Here is a 26,662-nt window from a genome sequence, read left to right as displayed (position 1 = left end):
TTAAGAAGTGAGTCAGTTGTTGTTCGCTGATGATACAACGCTGGTGGCTGATTCATGTGAGAAACTGCAGAAGCTGGTGACTGAATTTGGTAAAGTGTGTGAAAGGAGAAAGCTGAGAGTAAATGTGAATAAGAGCAAGGTTATTAAGTACAGTAGGGTTGAGGGACAAATCAATTGGGAGGTAAGTTTGAATGGAGAAAAACTGGAGGAAGTGAAGTGTTTTAGATATCTGGGAGTGGATTTGGCAGCAGATGGAACCATGGAAGTGGAAGCGAATCATAGGGTGAGGGAGGGGGCGAAAGTTCTAGGAGCGTTGAAAAATGAGTGGAAGTCGAGAACGTTATCTTGGAAAGCAAAACTGGGTATGTTTGAAGGAATAGTGGTTCCAACAATAGTGGTTGCGAGGCGTGGGCTATAGATAGAGTTGTGCGGAGGAGGGTGGATGTGCTGGAAATGAGATGTTTGAGGACAATATGTGGTGTGAGGTGGTTTGATCAAGTAAGTAATGAAAGGGTAAGGGAGATGTGTGGTGTAATAAAAAGAGTGTGGTTGAGAGAGCAGAAGAGGGTTTCGAAATTGTTTGGTCACATGGAGAGAATGAGCCAGGAAAGATTGACAAAGAGGATATATGTGTCAGAGGTGGAGGGAACGAGAAGTAAGAGACCAAATTGGAGGTGGAGAGATGGAGTGAAAAAGATTTTGAGTGATCGGGGCCTGAACATGCAGGAGGGTGAAAGGCGTGCAAGGAATAGAGTGAATTGGAACGATGTGGTATACCGTGGTCGATGTGTCGTCAATGGATTGAACCAGGGCATGTGAAGCGTCTGGGGTAAACCATGGAAAGTTTTGTGGGGCCTGGATGTGGAAAGGGAGCTGTGGTTTCGGTGCATTATACATGACAGCTAGAGACTGAGTGTGAACGAATGTGGCCTTTGTTGTCTTTTCCTAGCACTACCTCGCGCACAAGCTGGGGGAGGGGGTTTTCATTTCATGTGTGGTGGGGTGGCAACGGGAATGAATAAGGGCAGACAGTATAAATTATGTACATGTGTATATATGTATATGTCTGTGTGTGTATATATATGTATATGTTGAGATGTATAGGTATGTATGTATATACATGTGTATGTGGGTGGGTTGGGCCATTCATTTCTTTTCGTGTATATATATATATGTGTACATTGAGATGTATGGGTATGTATATTTGCGTGTGTGGACGTGTATGTATATAAATGTGTATGGGGGTGGGTTGGGCAATTTCTTTCGTCTGTTACCTTGCGCTACCTCACAAACGCGGGAGACAGCGACAAAGCAAAATATATATATATATATATATATATATATATATATATATATATATATAGTCACTCTATCATCAAACACATTCAACAAACCTTCAAAATACTCACTCCATCTCCTTCTCACATCACTACTACTTGTTATCACCTCCCCATTAGGTCGAGGTGGTGTGCAAAGTGAGAGTGTTGGGGAAAATGATTTGGTAAACAGAGAAGAGGTAGTAAAAGCTTTGCGGAAGATGAAAGCCGGTAAGGCAGCAGGTTTGGAAGGTATTGCAGTGGAATTTATTAAAAAAGGGGGTGACTGTATTGTTGACTGGTTGGTAAGGTTATTTAATGTATGTATGACTCATGGTGAGGTGCCTGAGGATTGGCGGAATGTGTGCATAGTGCCATTGTACAAAGGCAAAGGGGATAAGAGTGAGTGCTCAGATTACAGAGGTATAAGTTTGTTGAGTATTCCTTGTAAATTATATGAGAGGGTATTGATTGAGAGGGTGAAGGCGTGTACAGAGCATCAGATTGGGGAAGAGCAGTGTGGTTTCAGAAGTGGTAGAGGATATGTGGATCAGGTGTTTGCTTTGAAGAATGTATGTGAGAAATACTTAGAAAAGCAAATGGATTTGTATGTAGCATTTATGGATCTGGAGAAGGCATATGATAGAGTTGATAGAGATGCTCTGTGGAAGGTATTAAGAATATATGGTGTGGGTGGCAAGTTGTTAGAAGCAGTGAAAAGTTTTTATCGAGGATGTAAGGCATGTGTACGTGTAGGAAGAGAGGAAAGTGATTGGTTCTCAGTGAATGTAGGTTTGCGGCAGGGGTGTGTGATGTCTCCATGGTTGTTTAATCTGTTTATGGATGGGGTTGTTAGGGAGGTGAATGCAAGAGTTTTGGAAAGAGGGGCAAGAATGAAGTCTGTTGTGGATGAGAGAACTTGGGAAGTGATTCAGTTGTTGTTCGCTGATGATACAACGCTGGTGGGTGATTCATGTGAGAAACTGCAGAAGCTGGTGACTGAGTTTGGTAAAGTGTGTGAAAGAAGACAGTTAAGAGTAAATGTGAATAAGAGCAAGGTTATTAGGTACAGTAGGGTTGAGGGTCAAGTAAATTGGGAGGTAAGTTTGAATGGAGAAAAACTGGAGGAAGTAAAGTGTTTTAGATATCTGGGAGTGGAGCTGGCAGCGGATGGAACCATGGAAGTGGAAGTGAATCATAGGGTGGGGGAGGGGCGAAAATCCTGGGAGCCTTGAAGAATGTGTGGAAGGCGAGAACATTATCTCGGAAAGCAAAAATGGGTATGTTTGAAGGAATAGTGGTTCCAACAATGTTGTATGGTTGCGAGGTGTGGGCTATGGATAGAGTTGTGCGCAGGAGGGTGGATGTGCTGGAAATGAGATGTTTGAGGACAATGTGTGGTGTGAGGTGGTTTGATCGAGTAAGTAATGTAAGGGTAAGAGAGATGTGTGGAAATAAAAAGAGCGTGGTTGAGAGAGCAGAAGAGGGTGTTTTGAAATGGTTTAGGCACATGGAGAGAATGAGTGAGGAAAGATTGACCAAGAGGATATATGTGTCGGAGGTGGAGGGAACGAGGAGAAGTGGGAGACCAAATTGGAGGTGGAAAGATGGAGTGAAAATGATTTTGAGTGATCGGGGACTGAACATGCAGGAGGGTGAAAGGCGGGCAAGGAATAGAGTGAATTGGATCGCTGTGGTGTACCGGGGTTGGCGTGCTGTCGGTGGATTGAATCAGGGCATGTGGAGCATCTGAGGTAAACCATGGAAATCTGTGTGGGGCCTGGATGTGGACAGGAAGCTGTGGTTTTGGGCATTATTGCATGACAGCTAGAGACTGAGTGTGAACGAATGAGGCCTTTGTTGTCTTTTCCTAGCACTACCCCGCACACGTGAGGGGGGAGGGGGATGGTACTCCATGTGTGGCGGGGTGGCGGTGGGAGTGAATAAAGGCAGACAGTGTGAATTGTGTGCATGGGTATATATGTATGTGTCTGTGTGTGTATATATGTGTGTACATTGAGATGTATAGGTATGTATATTTGCGTGTGTGGACGTGTGTGTATATCCATGTGTATGGGGGTGGGTTGGGCCATTTCTTTCTTCTGTTTCCTTGCGCTACCTTGCAAACGCAGGAGACAGCGACAAAGCAAAATAATAAATATATAGTCAATTGGGAGGTAAGTTTGAATGGAGAAAAACTGGAGGAAGTAAAGTGTTTTAGATATCTGGGAGTGGATCTGGCACCGGATGGAACCATGGAAGCGGAAATGAATCACAGGGTGGGGGAGGGGGTGAAATTCTGGGAGTCTTGAAGAATGTTTGGAAGTCGAGAACACTATCTCTGAAAGCAAAAATGGGTATGTTTGAAGGAATAGTGGTTCTAACAATGTTGTATGGTTGCGAGGTGTGGGCTATGGATAGAGTTGTGCTCAGGAGGGTGGATGTGCTGGAAATGAGATGTTTGAGGACAATATGTGGTGTGAGGTGGTTTGAGCGAGTAAGTAATGTAAGGGTAAGAGAGATGTGTGGAAATAGAAAGAGTGTGGTTGAGAGAGCAGAAGAGGGTGTTTTGAAATGGTTTGGTCACATGGAGAGAATGAGAGAGGAAAGCTTGACCAAGAGGATATATGTGTCAGAGGTGGAGGGAACGAGGAGAAGTGGGAGACCAAATTGGAGGTGGAAAGATGGAGTGAAAAAGATTTTGAGTGATCGGGGCCTGAACATGCAGGAGGGTGAAAGGTGTGCAAGGAATAGAGTGAATTGGAACGATGTGGTATACCGGGGTCGACGTGCTGTCAATGGATTGAACCAGGGCATGTGAAGCGTCTGGGGTAAACCATGGAAAGTTGTGTGGGGCCTGGATGTGGAAAGGGAGCTGTGGTTTCGGTGCATTATTACATGACAGCTAGAGACTGAGTGTGAACGAATGTGGCCTTTTTGTCTTTTCCTAGCGCTACCTCGCACACATGAGGGGTGGCGATGGGAATGAATAAAGGCTGACAGTATGAATTATGTACATGTCAGTGTGTGTATATATATATGTATATGTTGAGATGTATAGGTATGTATATTTGCGTGTGTGGACGTGTATGTATATACATGTGTATGTGGGTGGGTTGGGCCTTTCTTTCATCTGTTTCCTTGCGCTACCTTGCTAACGCGGGAGACAGCAACAAAGTTAACTAAATAAATAAAAATATATGAGTATGTGTGTTTTTGTGAATGGATGGGCCATTCTTTGTGTTTCCTGGCACTACCTAAGTATTGCAGGAAATGGCAATCAAGTGTCATAAAAATAAAAAATAGTATATTATATATATTACCCCTGGGGTAGGTGAGAAAGATTTTGACCTCTGTATTCCCTCTGTGCCACAGTAGGCAACTAAAGGCTTGGACAGGATATTAAAGTGGAGTAGACGAAATCTAGTTAAGTTTAATGACTCCAAGACCCAGTTTCTACCCACTTCTCCATTGAAAACTTTTCATAAGTCTCATCTCTTCTTTGACAGCTCTGCAAGTCCATCTTTTAACTCAATGAACCCTGTAACATCCATTCTTTCTCACAAATCCCACATAGCAGGGAATAGCTAAATCTGCCTCAAAGAAACTGGGTGTCCTTTTTAGATATCAAAACTTCTTTTCTTCTGATCAGTCACTCTATTTATACATATGATTCATTCATACTTGTATGGAGTGCTACTCTCACATCTGGGGTGGTTCTAGTTCTGCATCCTTACTTAACAGAGTTGATAGCATTATGACTTATAAACTCTCCCAGGCAAGCTTCCAAACTTGAACCTTTTGCCCTATGCCACAATATTTGTTCACTTTCCCTCTTTTATAGGTAAAACTTTGATATTTGCTCCTGAGAGCTGGCTGCTTGTGTGTCCCACTGGCTAGACCACGCAATACCCGGCAAGCTACTGCATCAAAATTATTGTGTGGCCACTGGCAACTCAAAAGTGGGCTATTTTGATAACTGTTCCTTTCCCTACCCCTCAAAGCTTTGGAACTCTCTATCTTCTCATGCCTATACCATTAAATATGCCGAGGCACATTTCAAAAGACACATTTTCACTTTCTCCAAAATTCATAAACACTTTCCCTTGTCTCTTCTTTTTCCCTTTCATAATCCTTTCTATATTTCAATTACAGCCTGGCCTTGATGTGACTGGAGTCATCAACATAAAAATAAAAGGGAAAAAGGGGGTTGGAACCCCCTCATTCTTGTATTTCAATTTCTAAAAGAAGGAACAGCAGATGCAGCCAGGCAGGGGGTGCTCATCCTCCTTGAAGGCTCAGGCTGGGGTGTCTAAATATGTGCAGATGTAATCAACATGAGAAGAGAGAAGAGATAAGTAATATGTTTGAAGAAAGAAACCTGGAGGTTCTGACTCTGAATGAAACAAAGCCCAAGGGCAAAGGGGAAGAATGGATTAGAAATGTCTTAGTAGTAAAGTCAGTAGTTGGTGAGAGGACAAGAGCTAAGAAAGGAATAGCACGACTGATGGAGGTATGTATTAGAATGCAAGGAAGTTAATTCTAGATTGATATGGGTAAAACTGAAAGTGCATGACAAGATATGAGTGATTATGGGAGCTTATGCACCTGGCCATGAAATAAAAGATGAAGAGAGGCACGTGTTCTGGGAACAGCTGAGAAGGTGTATCAGCAGTTTTGATATTAGAGACTGGGTATTAGTGATGGATGATTCAAAGGTTAGTAATATGGCAGTTAAGTGCATAACTGGGTGCATGGGGTATTCAGTGCTATGAATGGAAGTGGTGAATAGCTTAGCTTGTGGAGTTGTGTGCTGAAAAATGAATGGTGACTAGGAATACCTAGTTTAAAATGGAGGGTTATACACAAGTATATGTATGTCAGTACAAGATGGTCAACGGGCATTATTAGAGTAAATAAAGTTGTTGTTCGCTGATGACACAGCGCTGGTGGCTGATTCATGTGAGAAACTGCAGAAGCTGGTGACCGAGTTTGGTAAAGTGTGTGAAAGAAGAAAGCTAAGAGTAAATGTGAATAAGAGCAAGGTTATTAGGTACAGTAGGGTTGGGGGTCAAGTCAATTGGGAGGTAAGTTTGAATGGAGAAAAACTGGAGGAAGTAAAGTGTTTTAGATATCTGGGAGTGGATCTGGCAGCGGATGGAACCATGGAAGCGGAAATGAATCATAGGGTGGGGGAGGGGACGAAAATCCTGGGAGCCTTGAAGAATGTGTGGAAGGCGAGAACATTATCTCGGAAAGCAAAAATGGGTATGTTTGAAGGAATAGTGGTTCCAACAATGTTGTATGGTTGCGAGGCGTGGGCTACGGATAGAGTTGTGCGCAGGAGGGTGGATGTGCTGGAAATGAGATGTTTGAAGACAATGTGTGGTGTGAGGTGGTTTGATCGAGTAAGTAATGTAAGGGTAAGAGAGGTGTGTGGAAATAAAAAGAGAATGGTTGAGAGAGCAGAAGAGGGTGTTTTGAAATGGTTTGGGCACATGGAGAGAATGAGCGAGGAAAGATTGACCAAGAGGATATATGTGTCGGAGGTGGAGGGAACGAGGAGAAGTGGGAGACCAAATTGGAGGTGGAAAGATGGAGTGAAAAAGATTTTGTGTGATCGGGGCCTGAACATGCAGGAGGGTGAAAGGCGGGCAAGGAATAGAATGAACTGGATCGATGTGGTATACCGGGGTTGACGTGCTGTCAGTGGATTAAATCAGGGCATGTGAAGCGTCTGGGGTAAACCATGGAAAGTTGTGTGGGGCCTGGATGTGGAAAGGGAGCTGTAGTTTCGGGCATTATTGCATGACAGCTAGAGACTGAGTGTGAATGAGTGGGGCCTTTGTTGTATTTTCCTAGTGCTACCTCGCACACATGAGGGGGGAGGGGGATGGTATTCCATGTGTGGCGAGGTGGCGATGGGAATGAATAAAGGCAGACAGTGTGAATTGTGTGCATGGGTATATATGTATGTGTCTGTGTGTGTATATATATGTGTACATTGAGATGTATAGGTATGTATATTTGCGTGTGTGGACGTGTATGTATATACATTGTGTATGGGGGTGGGTTGGGCCATTTCTTTCGTCTGTTTCCTTGCGCTACCTCGCAAACGTGGGAGACAGCGACAAAGCAAAATAAATAAATAAATAATTAATTGATAGGCATGTAAAAGACAGACTTTTGGATGTAAATGTGCTAAAATGGGTAGGTGGTGGGATGTCTGATAACTATCTCATGGAAGTGAGGGTAAATATTTGTAAAGGTTTTCAAAAAAGAGGAAACAATATTCAGATGATAGTGGAAAGGAGACTTGTGTGAAGAAATATCAAGAGAGATTGAGTCAAGTGGCAAAAGGTGAAAGTAAGTGAAACGAGGGAAGTGGGTGAGGAATAGGAAGTACTTAGGGAAGTAGTGATGGCATGTAGCATGCAAAAGATGTGAGGTGGGCAGGTTAGAAAGGGTAGTGGGTGGTGGGATGAAGAGCTGAAGTTGCCTGTGAAAGAAAAGACAGAGGCATTTGGGCATCACTTACAGGAAGGGAGTGCAAATGATTGGGAGATGTATAAGAAAAAGAAATGAGAGGCTAAGGGGAAGGTACAGGGGTTGAAAAAGAGGGCAACTGAGAGTTGGGGTGAGCGAGTATAAGTAAACTTTAGGGGAAAATACAAAGATGTTTTAGAAGAAGGTAAATAATGTGCAAAAGAAAAGAAAACAAATGGGAACCTTGGTGAAGGGGGAAAATGGGAAAGTGATAATAGGCATTGATGAATTGAGAAGGAGGAGAGAGTATCCTGAAGGATTATTAAATGTGTATGATGAGAGTGTGGCAGATGTTGGGTGTTTTGGTCGGGGTGGTATGCAGTGAGAAGCATGGAGAGTGGTTTGGTGAAGAGAGAAGAGGTGGTGGTGAAAGCCTTGCATATGATGAAATGTGGCACAGAGGTTGGAGTGGATGGTAATGCTGTTGAATTTTATAAGAAAGGGGGTGACTGTAATGATTGACTGATTGGAAAGGATATTAAACCTATGTATGGATCACAGTGAGGTGCCTGAAGATTGGTCAAATGCATGTATAGTGCCATTGCATAAAGGTAAGGGGGATAAAAGTGGGTTTTCAAACAACAGAGGTATAAGTTCATTAGAGTACACCTGGTAGAGGATGTCTATATCACATGTTTACTTTAAAGAATGTGTGAGACATATTTAGAAAAACAGATGGATTTATGTATGGCATTCATGGATCTGGAGAAGGAATATGATAGGGTTGTAGAGATGCTTTGGTGAAGGTTGTAAGAATAACAGTTTGGGAAGAAAGCTGCTACAAGCAGAGAAGATTATATCAAGGGTGTATGGCTTGTGTGTGAATAGGAAGAGACGAGAGTGAATGGTTCCCAGTGAAGGTTAGTCTGTGGCAGGGGTGCGTGATGTCACCATAATTGTTCAATTTGTCTATGGATGGGGTGGTGTAGGAGGTAAATATGAGGGTCTTGGAGAGAAGGTTGAGTATGCAGTCAGTTGGGGTTGAGAGGTCTTGGGAAGTGAGTCAGTTGTTGTTTGCTAATGATACAGCACTGGTGGCAGATTCAAATGAGAAACTGTAGAAAATGGTGACTGAGTTTGCAAGAATGTGCAAAAAAAAAAAAAAAAGGAGAAAGTTGTGGGTGAATGTGAATAAGAGCAAGGTTATTAGGTTTGGCAGAGATGAGGGTCAAGTCACTTGGGGTGTAAGTTTGAATGGAGAAAAATTGGAGGTCGTGAAGTTTTTAGATATAGAGGAGTGAAAATGGTAGCAAATGGAACCAAGGAGGCAGAAGTGAATCACAGGGTGGAGGAGGGGATGAAGGTTCTGGGAGCACTGACGAATGTGTGGAAATAAAGAACATTACCTGGGAGGACAAAAATAGTTGTTTGGAGGAAGAGTAGTCCCAATAATATCATATGGATGTGAGGCTTGGGCAATAGATAGGGTTGTAGAAGAAGGGTGGATGTGATGGAAATGAAGTGTCTGAGGTAGTTTGATTGAGTAATGAAAGGGTAAGATATGTTTTTTTTTTTTTTTTTCTGCTGTCTCCCGCGTTTGCGAGGTAGCGCAAGGAAACAGACGAAAGAAATGGCCCAACCCACCCCCATACACATGTATATACATACGTCCACACACGCAAAATATACATACCTACACAGCTTTCCATGGTTTACCCCAGACGCTTCACATGCCCCGATTTAATCCACTGACAGCACATCAACCCCGGTATACCACATCGCTCCAATTCACTCTATTCCTTGCCCTCCTTTCACCCTCCTGCATGTTCAGGCCCCGATCACACAAAATCTTTTTCAATCCATCTTTCCACCTCCAATTTGGTCTCCCTCTTCTCCTCGTTCCCTCCACCTCCGACACATATATCCTCTTGGTCAATTTTTCCTCACTCATTCTCTCCATGTGCCCAAACCATTTCAAAACACCCTCTTCTGCTCTCTCAACCACGCTCTTTTTATTTCCACACATCTCTCTTACCCTTACGTTACTTACTCGATCAAACCACCTCACACCACACATTGTCCTCAAACATCTCATTTCCAGCACATCCATCCTCCTGCGCACAACTCTATCCATAACCCATGCCTCACAACCAGACAACATTGTTGGAACTACTATTCCTTCAAACATACTCATTTTTGCTTTCCGAGATAATGTTCTCGACTTCCACACATTCTTCAAGGCTCCCAGAATTTTCGCCCCCTCCCCCACCCTATGATCCACTTCCACTTCCATGGTTCCATCCGCTGCCAGATCCACTCCCAGATATCTAAAACACTTCACTTCCTCCAGTTTTTCTCCATTCAAACTCACCTCCCAAGTGACTTGACCCTCAACCCTACTGTACCTAATAACCTTGCTCTTATTCACATTTACTCTTAACTTTCTTCTTTCACACACTTTACCAAACTCAGTCACCAGCTTCTGCAGTTTCTCACATGAATCAGCCACCAGCGCTGTATCATCAGCGAACAACAACTGACTCACTTCCCAAGCTCTCTCATCCCCAACAGACTTCATACTTGCCCCTCTTTCCAAAACTCTTGCATTCACCTCCCTAACAACCCCATCCATAAACAAATTAAACAACCATGGAGACATCACACACCCCTGCCGCAAACCTACATTCACTGAGAACCAATCACTTTCCTCTCTTCCTACACGTACACATGCCTTACATCCTCGATAAAAACTTTTCACTGCTTCTAACAACTTGCCTCCCACACCATATATTCTTAATACCTTCCACAGAGCATCTCTATCAACTCTATCATATGCCTTCTCCAGATCCATAAATGCTACATACAAATCCATTTGCTTTTCTAAGTATTTCTCACATACATTCTTCAAAGCAAACACCTGATCCACACATCCTCTACCACTTCTGAAACCATACTGCTCTTCCCCAATCTGATGCTCTGTACATGCTTTCACCCTCTCAATCAATATGTGTGTGGTAATAAAAAGAGTGTATAAGAGAATATAGAAGAGGGTGTGTTGAAACAGTTGGGACATAAGTAGAGAATGAGTGAGAAAAGGTTGACTAAGAGGATATATGTGTCAGAAGTAAAGGGAACAAGGAGACTTTAATGGAGTAAAATGATTTTGAGTAACTGGGGCCAGAACATATAGGAGGGTGAAAGGCACGCATGGGATAGAGTGAAATGGAAAATGATGCGGTACACTGAAGCTGATGTGCTGTTGATGGACTGAACCAAGGAATGTGAGGCATGCTAGAGTAAACCATGGAAAGGTCTGTGGGGCCTGGATGTGGATAGGGAGCTGTGGTTTTGGTGCACTGCACATGACAGCTCAAGAATGAATGTAAGCTGATGAGGCCTTTCTTTGTCTGTTGCTGGTGCTAACTCGCTCATGCATGAAGAGACAGTAGAATGTGGAAGCAAATATAACAAAAGCTGAAAATTACACAAAGTGGTGCACTTACAACAGTCATTGGCTGTTTAGCAATCAGACACTCCCAACACCTGAATACAATGAACAAAGACCCTCCTAATAAAGTCAAATCTCAACATTCTCAGCACTCACCTCAAAGCAACAGCACAATGCTAACCTGTCCTACCCAAACTAACCACCAACCCAAATGTACAAATAAAATAGTTACCCCAGCCTCATACTTCAGTAATCTCTACTCACAGATCCATCTTTCCATAAAATTTTTTAACAAAAACAAAACACATACACACTAGAATATCCCTAACTCTGCCTGCCTGAGGTTACATGGGCCTCAGCTGTATTAAGTTCTTATGGTCTTTTCCATTAATATTCCAAATTTTGAGAAGTTTTACAACAGCAATGCATCATGTCTATTCTGAAAAATACAGATTGCCCTGTCTTATATTTCATTTTGACTGTAGTAATCTTTCTATAGCTTCACTGCTTTGCTGTCCTCAATACTGAATGGAAGTGATTATAATACTTCAGTGAATGCTTCCAAATTCTGAGTGGAGTGTGTCTCTCAGGAGAGGTGCCATAATGCAACATACCCAGTTCAATCCCAGATCAGGTGACTTCCTTTTCAATACTTTAAAATACAACATTCCTAAAAAAAAAAGAATGTTTATATCTCAAATAAATTACGTTATCCACAAGAATTAGGAAAATAGTGCTAAAAGGAATCTAAAATCAGTGACTGCACAAATCAAGCAAAAAATAGTATCACACTGACTGAAGAGCATTCAGGCTAAGCTGGTTAACTTCCTTACCTCTTTAGAACCCAAATGTCTCCAAGTTTCTCGTGAAACTTGACAGTAAACTCCTTATACTTAGAACATTAGTTACTGAATGTGCTTATAGCATAAAGTAGAGGGCTGTGAATCCTTGAAAATTCCAGGGGGGTCTTATAACTATTACCAAAACAGCAGCACCTTTTGTAACCCATGGTGTTGGTTTAGTTGGCGAGTGTTGCGCATAGCAGTGTTTGATAGTAAAACAAAATACTGTGGGGATATTATTTAGAGTAAACCTTCCCTTGAGCATGCCAGTGTGTCTCTAGCAAGACCAATTAGCCCTACAGCATACCAGTCAGGGAGTGATTAGAGACTGGGTTGAGATAACTATGCCTCAGTGTATGATAAAATTTTACATTCTCACTATAGTATATCATATCAACTTTAATTCCACATGATATGCATGGAACAACTTCTAGACTCCACTCTAGTGTAGCAGTCGATGACTATGGTGCATGGCATCACTTCAATCTTTGTTGTATATATCATATACTTCCTTTCTGATAAAAACCGTAATAAAATTCTACATGTAATGAATAAAATGACCTGAGGGACACGCCAGCACATGACCTAATCACAAATTCCATTTCTAGTATAAAATGATACCACACCCTTCCTAATGCATGGCATCAGTTTCACACTCCCACTCTGATATACCTTCATTTGAACCTTTCATCCAGTTTATGGCCTAATTTCAAATTCTCACTTTATCAATGAACCCTTCTAAGATATCCCAGTATGTTACATAAACTGACCTCAAATTACAAGTCATCATTTAAATCTCTAAGAACAGTACTCTAGCACATGGCACCCCTTCTACTTCAGTCCTTAAATTCCAATACAAATTTCCAGCTATGTCTTCTTTTTCAGTCCTTAAGTATCACTGTAATATTCCAATCATGTCTAATAGATATGACAGAGACAGGCTCAGAGGCCAACTAGTAAACCTAGAATTCAAACAAAGTAGTGTGACTAACGGGTACTTGGGGGTGTTCTGGAAGGAGAAAAAAAATCCATTGTGGGCTGAAAACAAAATTACAAAACAACTGTTGAAAATTATTAATCAGATACTAGTGGTGGCTATATGTAATGATTATAAGGTGTATATGCTCCCTCCTCAAGGGTTTATCCAAATGGGTTACTTTCAGCACATCTATGTCTTTTTTAATGGTGAGATGCAAGGATTAAAGTTTCAGTTAAAATCCTTCATGCTTTGCTTTCCCATTTTAATGACATAAACTGCTGATTTTCCATGGTTGTTCTCTTTCATTAGTATCTCAATATGGAATTTCTTCTCTAATTGTTCCACAATTTTAAATCTTAAGACAACTAAGATAATTCAGGGCTTTTGTTTTTGTGTATTTTGACATCATGGCAATATTTTGTTGTCACTAAGGGGTTAAAATATAAAATATCAATATCACTCCATACAAGACCAAGACACTACTTGAACTCAAGATCGAATTAGAATCAGTGCTGCTAAAGGTCAGGGCAGTATCTTAAAAAAAGGGGCTTATAAACTAGCCAGTTTGCCTCTCACCAGCCATCATATGACTACCTCAAACTTTTCAGAGCATGGCTCAATCCATGTAGCCAGCATTAACAAAGAAAGCACTATGTGGGGAGTCTGGACAAGAAAGAAAACTTTCAATATCCAGGTACTGATTCATTCCCTAATATCCAGATTGCATCCACAGTTTTTTGCCAATAACCATGCTTTGACTGGACGTTGGAGACATTCTTAATGCTGTCCTAATTTTGAAGAATACCTATTACCGTATCAGAGGTCCAAATAACCAAGGATTCAGAGTACACAGGAAACTATCATATTCCACAATCACAAGAAAATGCATCTCTTTGATAATCCTTATAAACTTAATATATCATTGCCGTAACTCATTAACGATAAAACAGATGTCAAAGCTGGAACAATCTGGCAAAAATGGTAGTTTCCAATAATGAATCAATACAATCAATGATTCATAATGAATTGTGCATCTTACTCAAATAAGAGACTATATATTAGTAAAACTAATCAACTGTGTTATCAATTTAGCTGCAATAAATAAGATCTCTTGTCATTAATTTTTTGCTTTGTAACTTACCTACCATACACTTACATAAATACACCTCATGTGAGATTAGTTTAAAGCTCAAATAAATGAGATACACTAATTAAGTGTCTAATGAGCCCCACTTAATGTCTTGAAAAGCTACAGTGACTTGTAAAAACTTAAAAATTCTGTTATCTCTCATGAGCTTCACTTACTGCATCATGTAAACTTTACTACTGTGTGACATGATCAAACTCTGACTGTGATACATATCTTCACCTCTAAACCTATTTCATATCATCACCTAACACTTCTACTTAAGGGCATGATATTAATTCTGAAAAGACCCATTCTGATTTATGTTGTTACCTCAGGCTTACTTCAGATCTCATCAACATTTCAAGGTCCAGGTCTGGTGCATGAATGCATTCAGTTTCACTCTCTTGCCTGAAGGTTTATTAAACTCACTCTGGTGTATGCCATCATTTTGAATTATTACTGTAGAGTCTTGTCATCTCAATCTCCCTCTCTGGTGTATTACAGTATCTCAAACTTAAATGTGGTGAATGATGTCATCTATAACTCTTACACGAAGCTTAACATCGTTTTGCATCCCCACTCTGGTGCACAAAGCTATCAAAACTCCCACACAAGTGCATAAACTCTTATTAGCAAAAATAATGATCTAAAATTCCCACTCTAATAAACATAATAACACTAATACTGTAATAGTAATAATATCAACAATAAACAATACTGATGGGTGTAATAATAATAATAAAATAATAACAATCACTACAATAATAGTAAAAAAAACTTATCAAAAATAATAATAATGATAAATATAATAATGATGATAATCATAATAATAAAATAATAATAAATAAAAATGATCCTCTCGAGTGCATTGCAGTATCACAACCAGCATTCTGACTATTCAATTCCTGTCTGGCATGCAGTTGTGCTGAGGTCTTGGTCTTAAACTATAGATGCTACACTTTCCACTCCTTAAAACTACACTTAAGGACTATGGTAGACCAAAGATATGTCCAACATACATGTGGCCTCAGCGCGAAATCATATGTGATCTGTAAAACAACAAAAGGGAAATAGTGATTGTCTGTCATACTGGATGAGCCTACTTGTGTGTTCTTCCCCATGGGTTAAACCAGGAAAATAGAAAGCAGTAAAAATCTTTTTTACTATATGAAAAAAGCAAGGTTCAAATAAACATTCTCAACAAAATTGGCACTAGTATGGGGCTAAATGAAGTACAAATGATCTGGTTCTTCATTACTATTTTACAGCCATTAACAATAAAAATGTGGACACATTATGTGACCTTAGCTACACTAAGACCTAAACCATTCCCTAAATCTGGTAACTGAAGCTAACGGAGACAGCTGCTGGGACATTACCTATCTTGAACCTCAGAGGCAACCCTCATGCTGTAGCAAAATCATGCCTAAAGTTAATAATAAATATCTAGGTAATATCATTTTTCTTATTGAGTTAACTCTATCAAGAACATGCGATCAAATTATAACTCTGGATAAAACAATATGGGGAAACATGACTCAGCAGATCAAAAGGAATGAAAAAAATATACCTGTAGTTTGATCAGGTAAAATGATCCTGATGCTCAAGCAGCTGAGACAAAATGCTTCAAGTTAATCTATCAAATATCTAGCAAAATAACCAAGATGATCTCTGCCAAAAACATCAGCCATGCAATTGTAAGATGTTTGAAAAGAACATAGCGAGCTCTTGAATTCACAAAATTGAAAGCATATTGTGGCTTTCATGGTAATTTCCAAAATCTGTAAAACCTCTCTTCAAACAGCTTTTCTTTATTTTGAAACTGACTAAAATGGAACTGAGACATAGATAAAATGTGTCTGCTACATGTGTACAGCTGGAACTGTGCGGATGTATTAAATCTGATCATCTGCCTTTATTTAGTTCTATCATAAAGTGATAAAAATGACTTAAATGAGGTAACCATGCATTATCAAATAATAAAAGGCAGAATAGTAACTGCTGAACATTATGAGAACCATGGTGAAGTAAACACAATAAACTGGTGAACTCTCGAACATCATGAACAATGATGTTGAAAAAGACTCCTGAAACTATAAACTGTGATATCAAGTATTATCATGATAAATAGTGCCTTGTGTTGTTTTGACAAATTTTTATGGCCAGTACATCAGGTCTTTTGTGTTGCTCTGCAACAGTTATCAATCAAATCAGTCTCTCATGTTCTGACCAATTCTATGACAAAAAAGGGATAACAGCAGCTAATATGAACATTTGTCGTACAATCAAAGTTCACGGTCACTAGATATGAAATCAACCTCCATTGCAACATTATGTCATTTACCAAATATCACTTGCAGGAAATACCTAAACAATGCCAGGACTATGAAAGGAACAATGAAACTATAATCAAGTATACATTTCACAACTCATTTAAAACATGCAAGTTCTCTCATATCAAAATCAAATTTAACCAAGTTTCTCCTTCCTCAAAGTGGGGTATTCATCTACTGAGAATCTTGTCGAGGACAACTGTGCTGAATGATTTCCAAAGTGTTGGAAGGTTTGGTTTCATCTGGAAAGAAGGTTTGTCACCACAGAAATTTAATGTTGGAACAATACCAACACCAAACTCATCACCAAAACCACCTCATGCATGACAGCTTTCAGATGGCTGTCAAACAAAACCACAACACAACAAAAGGCCCAGTGCAAATAAATGAAACCTTTTTTGATGTAAAGAGCTTTTAAACATCATCAGATCACTACATCAGAAATTATTCTTTTCATTTTTCTAATCAACTTAACTTGGTATAATCAGGTAATCTGGATTCAGCTGAAGACAGTATGAATCAGACGAATTCCAGAGAAACAGTATGGCCGTATTTCAAAAATTGTTAGCACAAGCAGTCAAATGTAAGTTCCACACAAAGCATAGGTTAAAATCATTATCAGCAAAGTTATCTTGTCCAGCTGAGCAAACAATCTTGTGTTAATAGATTCTTTCTTGACAAAAGGTCAAAAACATATATCTAATTCTTTGGAGGCCACGGTATTAACTGACTGTAGATCTGGTTTAAAAATGCTTCCTAATATGTCAAAAGAGCAGTGGTATCCATATGTAATGTTCTCTCCCAAGTATCATGTCCAATAGGGGGATTAATGTATGTTCTGAAATAGGAAAAGGGAAAATTCAGAGCTGTTCTAGAAGGGTGATAATAATATGGACTTATTCAGGGACTATTGTGATCCTATACACAGCAGGATGTGCTAATGAAGTATGGGTGAGAAATGAATGTGTTACAGCACATACTGACTGCTGTGTTGCTTAGGGGTCTGTGACTCAGGTATAAGGAGAGCCACTGAAGGGCGAGGGAAAGGCGATTACATAAGCCGGTTGAGGGTACTCTATGGCGAGTGGTAAGGGTCAGTAATGCATGAAGGTGAGCAATAGAAGCCAATACCAAAGGCTGATGTGGGCAATGATGGGGAATTATGGGAATCACTACTGGGTTATGGTATGGACCAGTATTTACAGCAATGAGGTCCAGCACCATGGAATAGTTAAGAGAATATAATAACAGACAGCAAACTAGTTGGGATTTAACAAACATTATGAAAAAAAAGGGAATGGAGTGCTGACAAGACACAACAACAAGGTTCAGGTTGGGGATGGGAGGGAGAACAATACCTTGTTGATATCCTTGTGGGGCAACAAGTTGGCGATGGGCGGGGGGGCCTCCTCATCTGCGCGCCCGTTGATGGTGTTTTCAAGAGTACCGCCTTTGGAGTGGGCCTTGGGATCGTGCAGCTTATACCGGACCTCCTGGAACAATTCCAGACTTACGACCGGGCCAGGGAGAGGGTACAGTGCATGGTGGTGATGGTATCATGTAGGAAAAATGTACAGAAGGGTACAGAGCACTACAGGCCTAGTAAATAAGGATAAGGTAGCCCAAATGCATGGTGGTTACGGTGCCCAACATTTGTTGTAATGTGGGCACCTTACACAGTAATGGGATACTGTAGGCAGAGTAAACAATACACATGATAGTTACATGTCATGTATAATGGGCACCATAGAGTGTTAACAAAGAAAAAAATACATCAAAAACAGTAGTGGTGCTGTAACTATACGCTAGCAGAGCGTGAGATTGTAATTTTTGCATTACTTTAAGAGCGCAATATTTACATTACTGGAACACATTATGATGCACTCCATTTTTTCTTTCATATATGAAAGAATGGAATACTATGAGATACAAGTATTTGTTTTCAGAAGAAAAAATTCTAATGCCAGCTAAAAGTTGCAAAGTATATTTTGCTCTCTGCTATCATCTCTGCTAGCGTACTTGGTAGTGGTTACATGAGATTGGTGAACTTGAGAATTTCAAATTTATCATATCTCTGACAGTAATGATATGCCATCCTACCCACAGACTTATAAACAATAACTTAAAAACAGAAATAAGATATTCATGCTAATATTGGTGACCAATAATTCTCTACCACATGTATACATAAATATATAAGTAAGACCTGAACAGATTCCACGCAAAATCTGTGGAGGTCAGATATAAGAACACTATGTGGGCATGAAAAACCCAGGTAATCAGCATCCCTTAAAACAGCACCAGTAGTAGCAAACATAACGATAATAATGATAATAATACTGAGAACAATAGGCTCTCACAAGAGACCTCATGGTGGCACCCGAGAGAATGTCCAAATGCCAAGTGTAGCACGGTAAGCACTGTGGTTTTTAAGTTGAAGAAAAAATTACACAATGTAGAAATCTTGCATAACTGTCACTAGTTGCCATAACTAAATCATGCTAGTACATGAAACAGTCTTGTACACTGTAATGCATATTCATGAGTTTGTCTATGTGAGAGAACGTGAGAAATTCCCTTTGAAAACTCTGGATTTAATACGGAGGAGGAGGGACTTAATAACTACACTTATGTTTAAATGTTAAGAAAAACATAAGTGACAAGCATAGTCCTTTTCCTGAAGCATCAACCTAGAATTTCATATTGCTTCTGAAAACTATAAATTGGCAAGTAATCAAGAGAGAACCGATATATAAATATCACAACTTTCATCGTAAAGTGATCCCAACTCAACGCAGAAAGCTGCTACAAAATATCAATGGGAGACTGGGATTTAGTCAAACCTATTGCTTAACAAGAGTTATTTAGAGAGGGGACAATTTAAACTTTCACACAGTAACCAAGTCTACTTTCCGGGAATAAGCCAGATGCTGATATCTTTATGTCCATGATTTTCTAAACGATGTTTAGAAGTGATAATGGCCTACAATTAGAAGCATTTCTGCTATTCTTGTGAGATCTAACTCAGACTGTCTTTTCTCATCCTGTATCGATTTCTAAAAACTTTTATGAGAATAAACCGACTCTCAAGACTGATGACTCAAAACTTATAGTGGTTATAATTCTGACATGTTGTGGTGGTTATGGTGTAGTGTACGGTGATGATTAAGAGTTATAATGGCCTGAGAGTCTATTGGTTAAAGGGTACAGTATGGTGGTACACTATTTTGCTGGTGAAGATATGATGTAGCAGGTAAGGTGTGGCGTAGCCTTGCCAACTAGCTGGCTAAGCTTTACATATTCGCCACTGCACATTTCGAATCTATGCTTTTTTGGCATATCTTACTACTAAACCATTCCTTCATCTTTCTTACCGTTTCCTCAGTACTTGAGGCTTGATCTTTGAGGTACCCATGCCTGCACACGAGGATTGAGGTAACCATGTCTCCACTTGAGGTATCCATGCCACTACTTCTTATGTAAATTTCACAGAATCTCTGAACAAACATCCTGGATCCTGGCTACTGGATTCCATTTCCCAATTTTGGTTACCACAGAAGTTACTCAAGTTTGTATGCCAATTCTATGCACAGAGGAAACGGTCGGTTTGGCTGAAAATGTTTCCGTGTGAAACAGTTTTCTTCCGCAATGTTTGTTGACCACACTTCCCTGGGTATACGCTCTTCGGCCATACATTTTATAATTCAATCAATACACTTATTTGGCAAATATTTTTGACATGTAGTGTATAATTTTGACTACACACATTTCTAAGAAAATGCATTTAATGCCATATCATCAAAAGTTAGTACAGAATTTGTTGAGAATCAGAAAATTTGGCTAAAAGATAAACAATAGTGCACAGGCCATACATTTTTAACATTCTTATCCATAAACATTTTTACCTTCCCCGGATCCGTCATGCAACTTAATGATCCCTAAAACATTCTAAGCTACGAACTACATGGTAGTTACTATCCTAATATGATATTCATATTTTCGGCACACCATTCATCATGTGTACGCTTCACGACTGTCATTTAAAGCCATTAAACATTTTTCTAAGAGTGCAACACGGCTTGACACCCGACCAATATTATCCAATTAAGAAAAAACGGTAAAACTTCGAAGCACATAAGTACAAGTAAATCTTGTACTACCATTGATTCGTATACCACCACTGCATGCCAGCCGTATTTTACAACCTATTACTAAACCACAGCATCAATGAGGTGTGCAAAAAATGTAACGATTTTCTCTTCCGTGGGTACACAGGTAGGTACTGTGCTTCCCTAATCTATGGAATCATGAGAAGATTTATGCCTCCCTTTCTCCTATCTCGATTAACACAACTGCTCTATGCTGCTGGGAGTTAGTCTGCTCCATAGGGAGGTTTGTGAAGGCGCGGCGAGTCTGCCGGATGGTGTGGCAGTGGTGTTGCCTGGGGTATCGACCGTGGGAGGTACTGCACGTGACACAGGCACAGGAGCAGGGAAAAGCAAGAAAGGAACGACGAAGGAAAGACATGACTGGGGAGAAAAGAAGTAAGGAAAGGGTCAAGTCAAAGACGGTAGAAGAATAAGAGAGGTACAACGATGAGAAGCAACCGTGACTGAGGATGAAGTAGAGCGAGGCTATGTCTGCACCACAATACTGTCGGAAGCTGTGGCACTAAGTGATGATGGCCTGTCACCTTCACACGACTCCTGTTGAACGGCTGGAGGTAAGCCCTACTCAGGGTTATGAACGTTCTTCACTGAGGAGCCAAGAACATTTTCACAGCCATTAACTGTGGTGTGGAGAGACTGGCCAAGATGGGAGGTAGATGAAGTAGGAGGAAGAAATGTGGGAAAACAATGATGAGTAGGTGTTTATGATTAGAAGGGGAAAAGAAACAAGGCAAAAGGGAAGACATAAAAAAAGTAGGGTTAAAAGAAAGGGGAAGTATGGAGGAAGGAAGAGCGCACGGATGTTCATATGAGCGAACGTCCCTGTGATCTACCCTTCTCTTCGCGTTGGTATGCTTTTCTGAAATGGATAAAGTACAAAGTTCACGGAGAATCCGTAAGTTAGAAAACTATGTTATCTCCCCAGCGTCATCTTAAGTCTCGAAATCATTCGTTGTCAAGATCTACTCTGATTTGTTACAGATATAACATGAACTCTGTTCATCATCAGGTAATGTCACCTTACAGAATAACCCCCCAGAACCTCATCTACCTCTACAACCAGTCTGTATTCGCTACGACACCTCCGTCATCCCACTTAATCTGTGCAACCCGAAGGCGTCCTGCATTCCCAGTTGTGCCGCTGGACTCCTCAATCAGCTCCAAGAGTTAAGTCCGATCCCCCTAACATTGTCCCAAAACATCCCGAATCCCGTCGAAACCAGAATCATTTGAGTCTACACCAGTGTGTTGTCATCATGAGCACCAGTACTCTCACACAGCGAACAACTTAATTCATTACGAACACCAACCATTACCCCATCCTCTGCCCGGCCAAGGGACAAGCAATCCCTCAATCCTCTCTCCTGCATCACTGGCCAAGGTTCCCATCCTTCCTCTCCTCTATCCATCTACTACGTCATTCGAGACTGTCCTCACCTCTCCCTTTCAACAACTTGCGAGCTTTCTGAGTCTCCCACTCCCCCTCTTCTCCCTAATTTCCCCGACAATTTCTGAGCCGCCCCCCCCCCCCCCCCCAATTCAGACGTCCTCTCTCCTCTCCAACTTCTGCGTAATCCCACAGTATGAGCTTCTCCCCCTTCTCTCACCCCCACCTTAACGTCCCGTCCCCTCCCTTCACAACTCCAGCCCCGCCCCACGATCCACCGCGCCCTTCCTCAAGCAGGGACAAACAGCACCGTTTAGTTTAAGAAGAAAAAGAAGTAAAAACTTTGATGTCCCTCTCCTTGTTTACTTGAGATTTCCCGTGTCAACAGTCGAGACCAACTGAGAGGAGGAGGAGGAGGAGGAGGAGGAGGGGGCGAGAATAAATTGATGGAAGAGAGGGAGAGGTGGAGGGAAAGGAGGAAGAGAAAAAAGGAAGGGAGGAGATGAGACAAGATGCAAGAGGAAGTTAAAGGGGGTTGAGAGCAGTTCGCAAGAGCCTTATGTCCAATGAGACTAAAAAACGCAAAACGAGATAAGTGTACGATGGAAAGGAAAGAAAACGGCAGGAAGAAAGGAGAAAACAGGAAAATGTAGAAATGTCACAAAGAGAGAAAGCAAGATGGACAGATGAACGAGAGTACAATGAGGTGAGGGATGGGGTGAAAAACATAAACTATTTAGATGCATAATCATAAAGGAGAACAAGAGGAAGAGACTAACACAAGAGAACTATACCAGAGGTGGATGAAGTAAAGCAGAGGGCTCAGAGAGAGAGAGAGAGAGAGAGAGAGAGAGAGAGAGAGAGAGAGAGAGAGAGAGAGAGAGAGAGAGAGAGAGAGAATGACGGGGCAGGAGGGAGGGTAAGTGGGACGAAAGGGCAGCAAGGATGGTGGAGCAGTGAGAAGGAAGAGGTCGACAAGGACACCATCAGAGCAGTACAGAGGGCGAGGCCAGACACTGACACTGTAGTAAATAATGAGTCTAGTACTCCCAGGCTTCTAATGACGTACACTGTCCACCGTAAAGCCAAGCTCCACAAAATAACCGAACTCCAAGCTGCTGGACCCCAAGCCAAGCTTCAGGGAGCTGCTGGACCCCAAGCCAAGCTCCAGGAAGCTGCTGAACCCCAAGCCAAGCTTCAGGGAGCTGCTGGACCCCAAGGCAAGAAGCTGCTGGACCGTAAGTCAGGCTCCAGTAAGCTGCTGGACCCCAAGTAAGGCTCTTAGAAGCTGCTAGACATCAAGCCAGGCTCCAATAAGCTGCCAGACATCAAGCCAGGCTCCAGTAAGCTGAAGGACACTAATCCAGGCTCCAGTAAGCTGCTGGACACCCAGATGGGCTCGGCCAACTCTGGGATCACGGCTGAGTGCCCTCCAACAGCCGTTCATTTTACTAATCCGCAGGAAGCCGGAGCCGTCTGCTGTGTAATCTTAAGGTGAGGAGGAGGAGGAGGAGGGAGCCACTCCAGTGACTGGGCCAGCGCTGTGCACGGCCAGCCAGTGTGCCCCTGGAAGCGTCCGTGAGACCACGAGGAACTACGGGAAAATATAGTTCCAAATGAATTAACCAGTCCAGTTGAGGAGAATTAACCAGTCCAGGAAAGGGGGATTAACTAGTCTAGGAGGAGAATTAACCAGTCCAGGTGAGGGGAATTAACCAGTCCAGGTGAGGGGAATTAACCAGTCCAGGAAAGGGGAATTAACCAGTCCAGGTGAGGGGAATTAACCAGTCCAGGCGAGGAAGCATCTTGTAGAAGACCTTTCCGACTTCCGGATTAGCCAGACAACGAAGTGTTCCGCTGGTCTGGGATTACCACAAGTGAGAGAGCTCTAACTACCCCGTAAAGACTACTTAACTACCTCTTAAGTACACTTACTTCAAGTGGTTAGGTCTCTTTTGGAAAGGCTCAGCGCACCGCCGAGTCCCTCACACACACACACACACACACACACACACACACACACTACCCCCTTCTCCCAGGCTTTCGTCAATCACATACCCCGACCAGCAACCACCACCACGGGTACACCTACCTCAACACCTGTACTACAACACACCCCATCACCGGTACACCAGGCCCACACTACACTCCTCCGCCCATCTACATCACCACGCCATCACGACGCGCCATCATTCCCATCACATCACATCACCAAAACACGCCATCTACAACACCCAGACACCACACTATCTACCACACCCAGACACCACACTATCTACCACACCATCTACCACACCCAGACACCACACCATCTACCACACCCAGACACCACACCATCTACCACACCCAGACACCACATCATCTACAACACCCACACACCACACCATCTACAACACCCACACACCACACCATCTACAACACCCAGACATCTAACTACAACCCACACTACACTCACTGTATACACCGCTGACGACAATAGCAGCTACACACACACACACACACACACATAACGCCACACTAACCACACATCACACACTTCACCACCAACGCAAAGGAATGGCTTCACTACACAGTGGATCTGTCTGCAGTGGTGTATAACACTATTTTTCCACAGTGTCGAGTTATATGACGTTAAGGAGTGGAGTTGTGTGTGTGTGTATGTGTGTGTGTGTGTGTGTGTGTGTGTGTGTGTGTGTGTGTGTGCCTCAAGCGACACTGGGACCACATTTCCAGGGGTGGTATCGCACTGTCTGCACGTTCCCCTTTAGCAGTTGGTGGTACAACGTTTTCCAGGTTTCCAGGATCCTGGTTCGTGATCTTTTAAAACGTGCTGCCTCTGTATATATATATATATATATATATATATATATATATATATATATATATATATATATATATATATATATGGGGCATAAAAATTCCGAATTCAAAGGAATTCATCAAATCTTCGTTAGTTATATCATAAAGTAATGTACACACACGACCATGAACAAAAAACACTCATGCACGATGAACATCTGTTGACGTCATGCACGATGAACATCTGTTGACGTCATGCACGATGAACATCTGCTGACGTCATGCACGATGAACATCTGTTGACGTCATGCACGATGAACATCTGCTGACGTCATGCACGATGAACATCTGTTGACGTCATGCACGATGAACATCTGTTGACGTCATGCACGATGAACATCTGCTGACGTCATGCACGATGAACATCTGTTGACGTCATGCACGATGAACATCTGTTGACGTCATGCACGATGAACATCTGTTCCAACAGAAGTAAACAGTGAATTCCCCCACCGAATCCTGACTTCAAGAGACCTGTTGTGTTCCCACGGTCCTTTACTTTTTTTTTTTCCATAATTCATATAATTTTAGGAGACAATTTTGTAAACAGACCGGAACGCTTAGGTTGTGAATGTTTGATGATTTCTCGAGCATGTCTAGGAGGGTGGGATGGGGGGGGGGGGGGGTGTTTCAGGGGGGGGGGGGTGATGGGGGGGAGTTAAAGGTCACCCCGCCATACGGGGGACCGCTGCAGCCTGAGCTCAATACTGGAACCTTCCAGGCCGAGCTCACGTCTGCCATCTAGCAATGTGAGGACAGCAACTGGAAAGTGTCTCGCCTCATGACTCGGTTACTGAAGCTCCTCTATTGCCTGAACTCCATACACCTTCAGCACCTGAAGTGAACCTGATGATGAGATCTTTCCAATCTCAGTTCATCCTCAGACCCTTCAGTCTCAGCTGAGCAAAGAAGAGTCCCTGATTCGCCTGAGAACTGGAAGGATCATCAGTTCCAGCAGTGCACCCTGCGTCCCTCGTATTAACACTAAAAAGCACAGTCGGTGATGCCACTGTAAGACGCTACAAAGTTTCCAGTCTTGGATCAGTCGTGTTGGCTTCAGGTAGGTACTCTTACTTCCTAACCTCAACTTCATTCTACGGATCTATGATGAACGCTAATTCTCCAGGCAAATATTGCTGAGTACTGGAAGGTAAATATGATGAATTCAACTTCTGGAGTAATACAAACAATGCAGCATAATAACTACATCATTACGAAGAGGGACAAACAGCAGACTACAACCGCTCTAATAACTATAATCATAAGAGAAATATGCTGACATATGCCGTAATGTTTGCATGCTCAGCCACTCTGCATGTTCTAGACCTGTTATTCAAGAATAATGATACTAAAAAAACTGTGATCACCCCGCTACAAGACGCCATGGCTGCTGTAGACAGTCTTACATACGATTTTAGCCCGGGAACTGTGTGACCAGTGCAGTGTGGAGACGCTGTCAGTCGTCGGTGACTGCCTTCCTTCATCCTTCCTCTCAGTCTTTTGATAATCTTCAACGTTACTCTCGACTCTGTGTTGCCTCAGGACGCTATATGGAACTTAGTAAAGCCCTTTCCCTTCCCTCAAAGATACGAGGATAGCGGTCTGTGATACGGTCGTTCATCATGTTCCATAATGGACTGAACACAAGCCATGTGACCTGAGCTTTCTCTGGTCAACTTTATATAGACCCATCTTCCACCTTCCTCACTTTCCT

General features: G+C 41.9%; 1 protein-coding gene across 14 annotated transcripts in view; it reads right to left on the bottom strand.

The window, feature by feature from the left end:
• Rdl (Resistant to dieldrin) overlaps positions 1-26,662 on the bottom strand; it is a 386,180-nt gene that overhangs the window by 20,729 nt on the left and 338,789 nt on the right. For 9 of the 14 annotated variants that reach the window (XR_011716741.1, XM_071693703.1, XM_071693712.1 and 6 more), the window contains 2 exons: positions 17,892-18,026; positions 15,220-15,249 (listed from right to left, as the gene is read on the bottom strand). Coding sequence is in view for 13 of the 14 variants with exons in the window: in XM_071693703.1 (XP_071549804.1) it covers positions 15,220-15,249; positions 17,892-18,026 (165 nt within the window). In the remaining variant the exon portion in view is untranslated. The remainder of the gene's footprint in view (positions 1-15,219; positions 15,250-17,891; positions 18,027-26,662) is intronic. The other 5 variants (XM_071693705.1, XM_071693714.1, XM_071693704.1 and 2 more) reach the window with 4 other exon arrangements.

Source organism: Panulirus ornatus, chromosome 56 (genome assembly GCF_036320965.1).
Source record: "Panulirus ornatus isolate Po-2019 chromosome 56, ASM3632096v1, whole genome shotgun sequence".
In the NCBI taxonomy this organism is placed as follows: Eukaryota; Metazoa; Arthropoda; class Malacostraca; order Decapoda; family Palinuridae; genus Panulirus; species Panulirus ornatus.
Note: the sequence above shows the minus strand (reverse complement) of the source record. Positions and strands in the feature narration are given on the sequence as shown.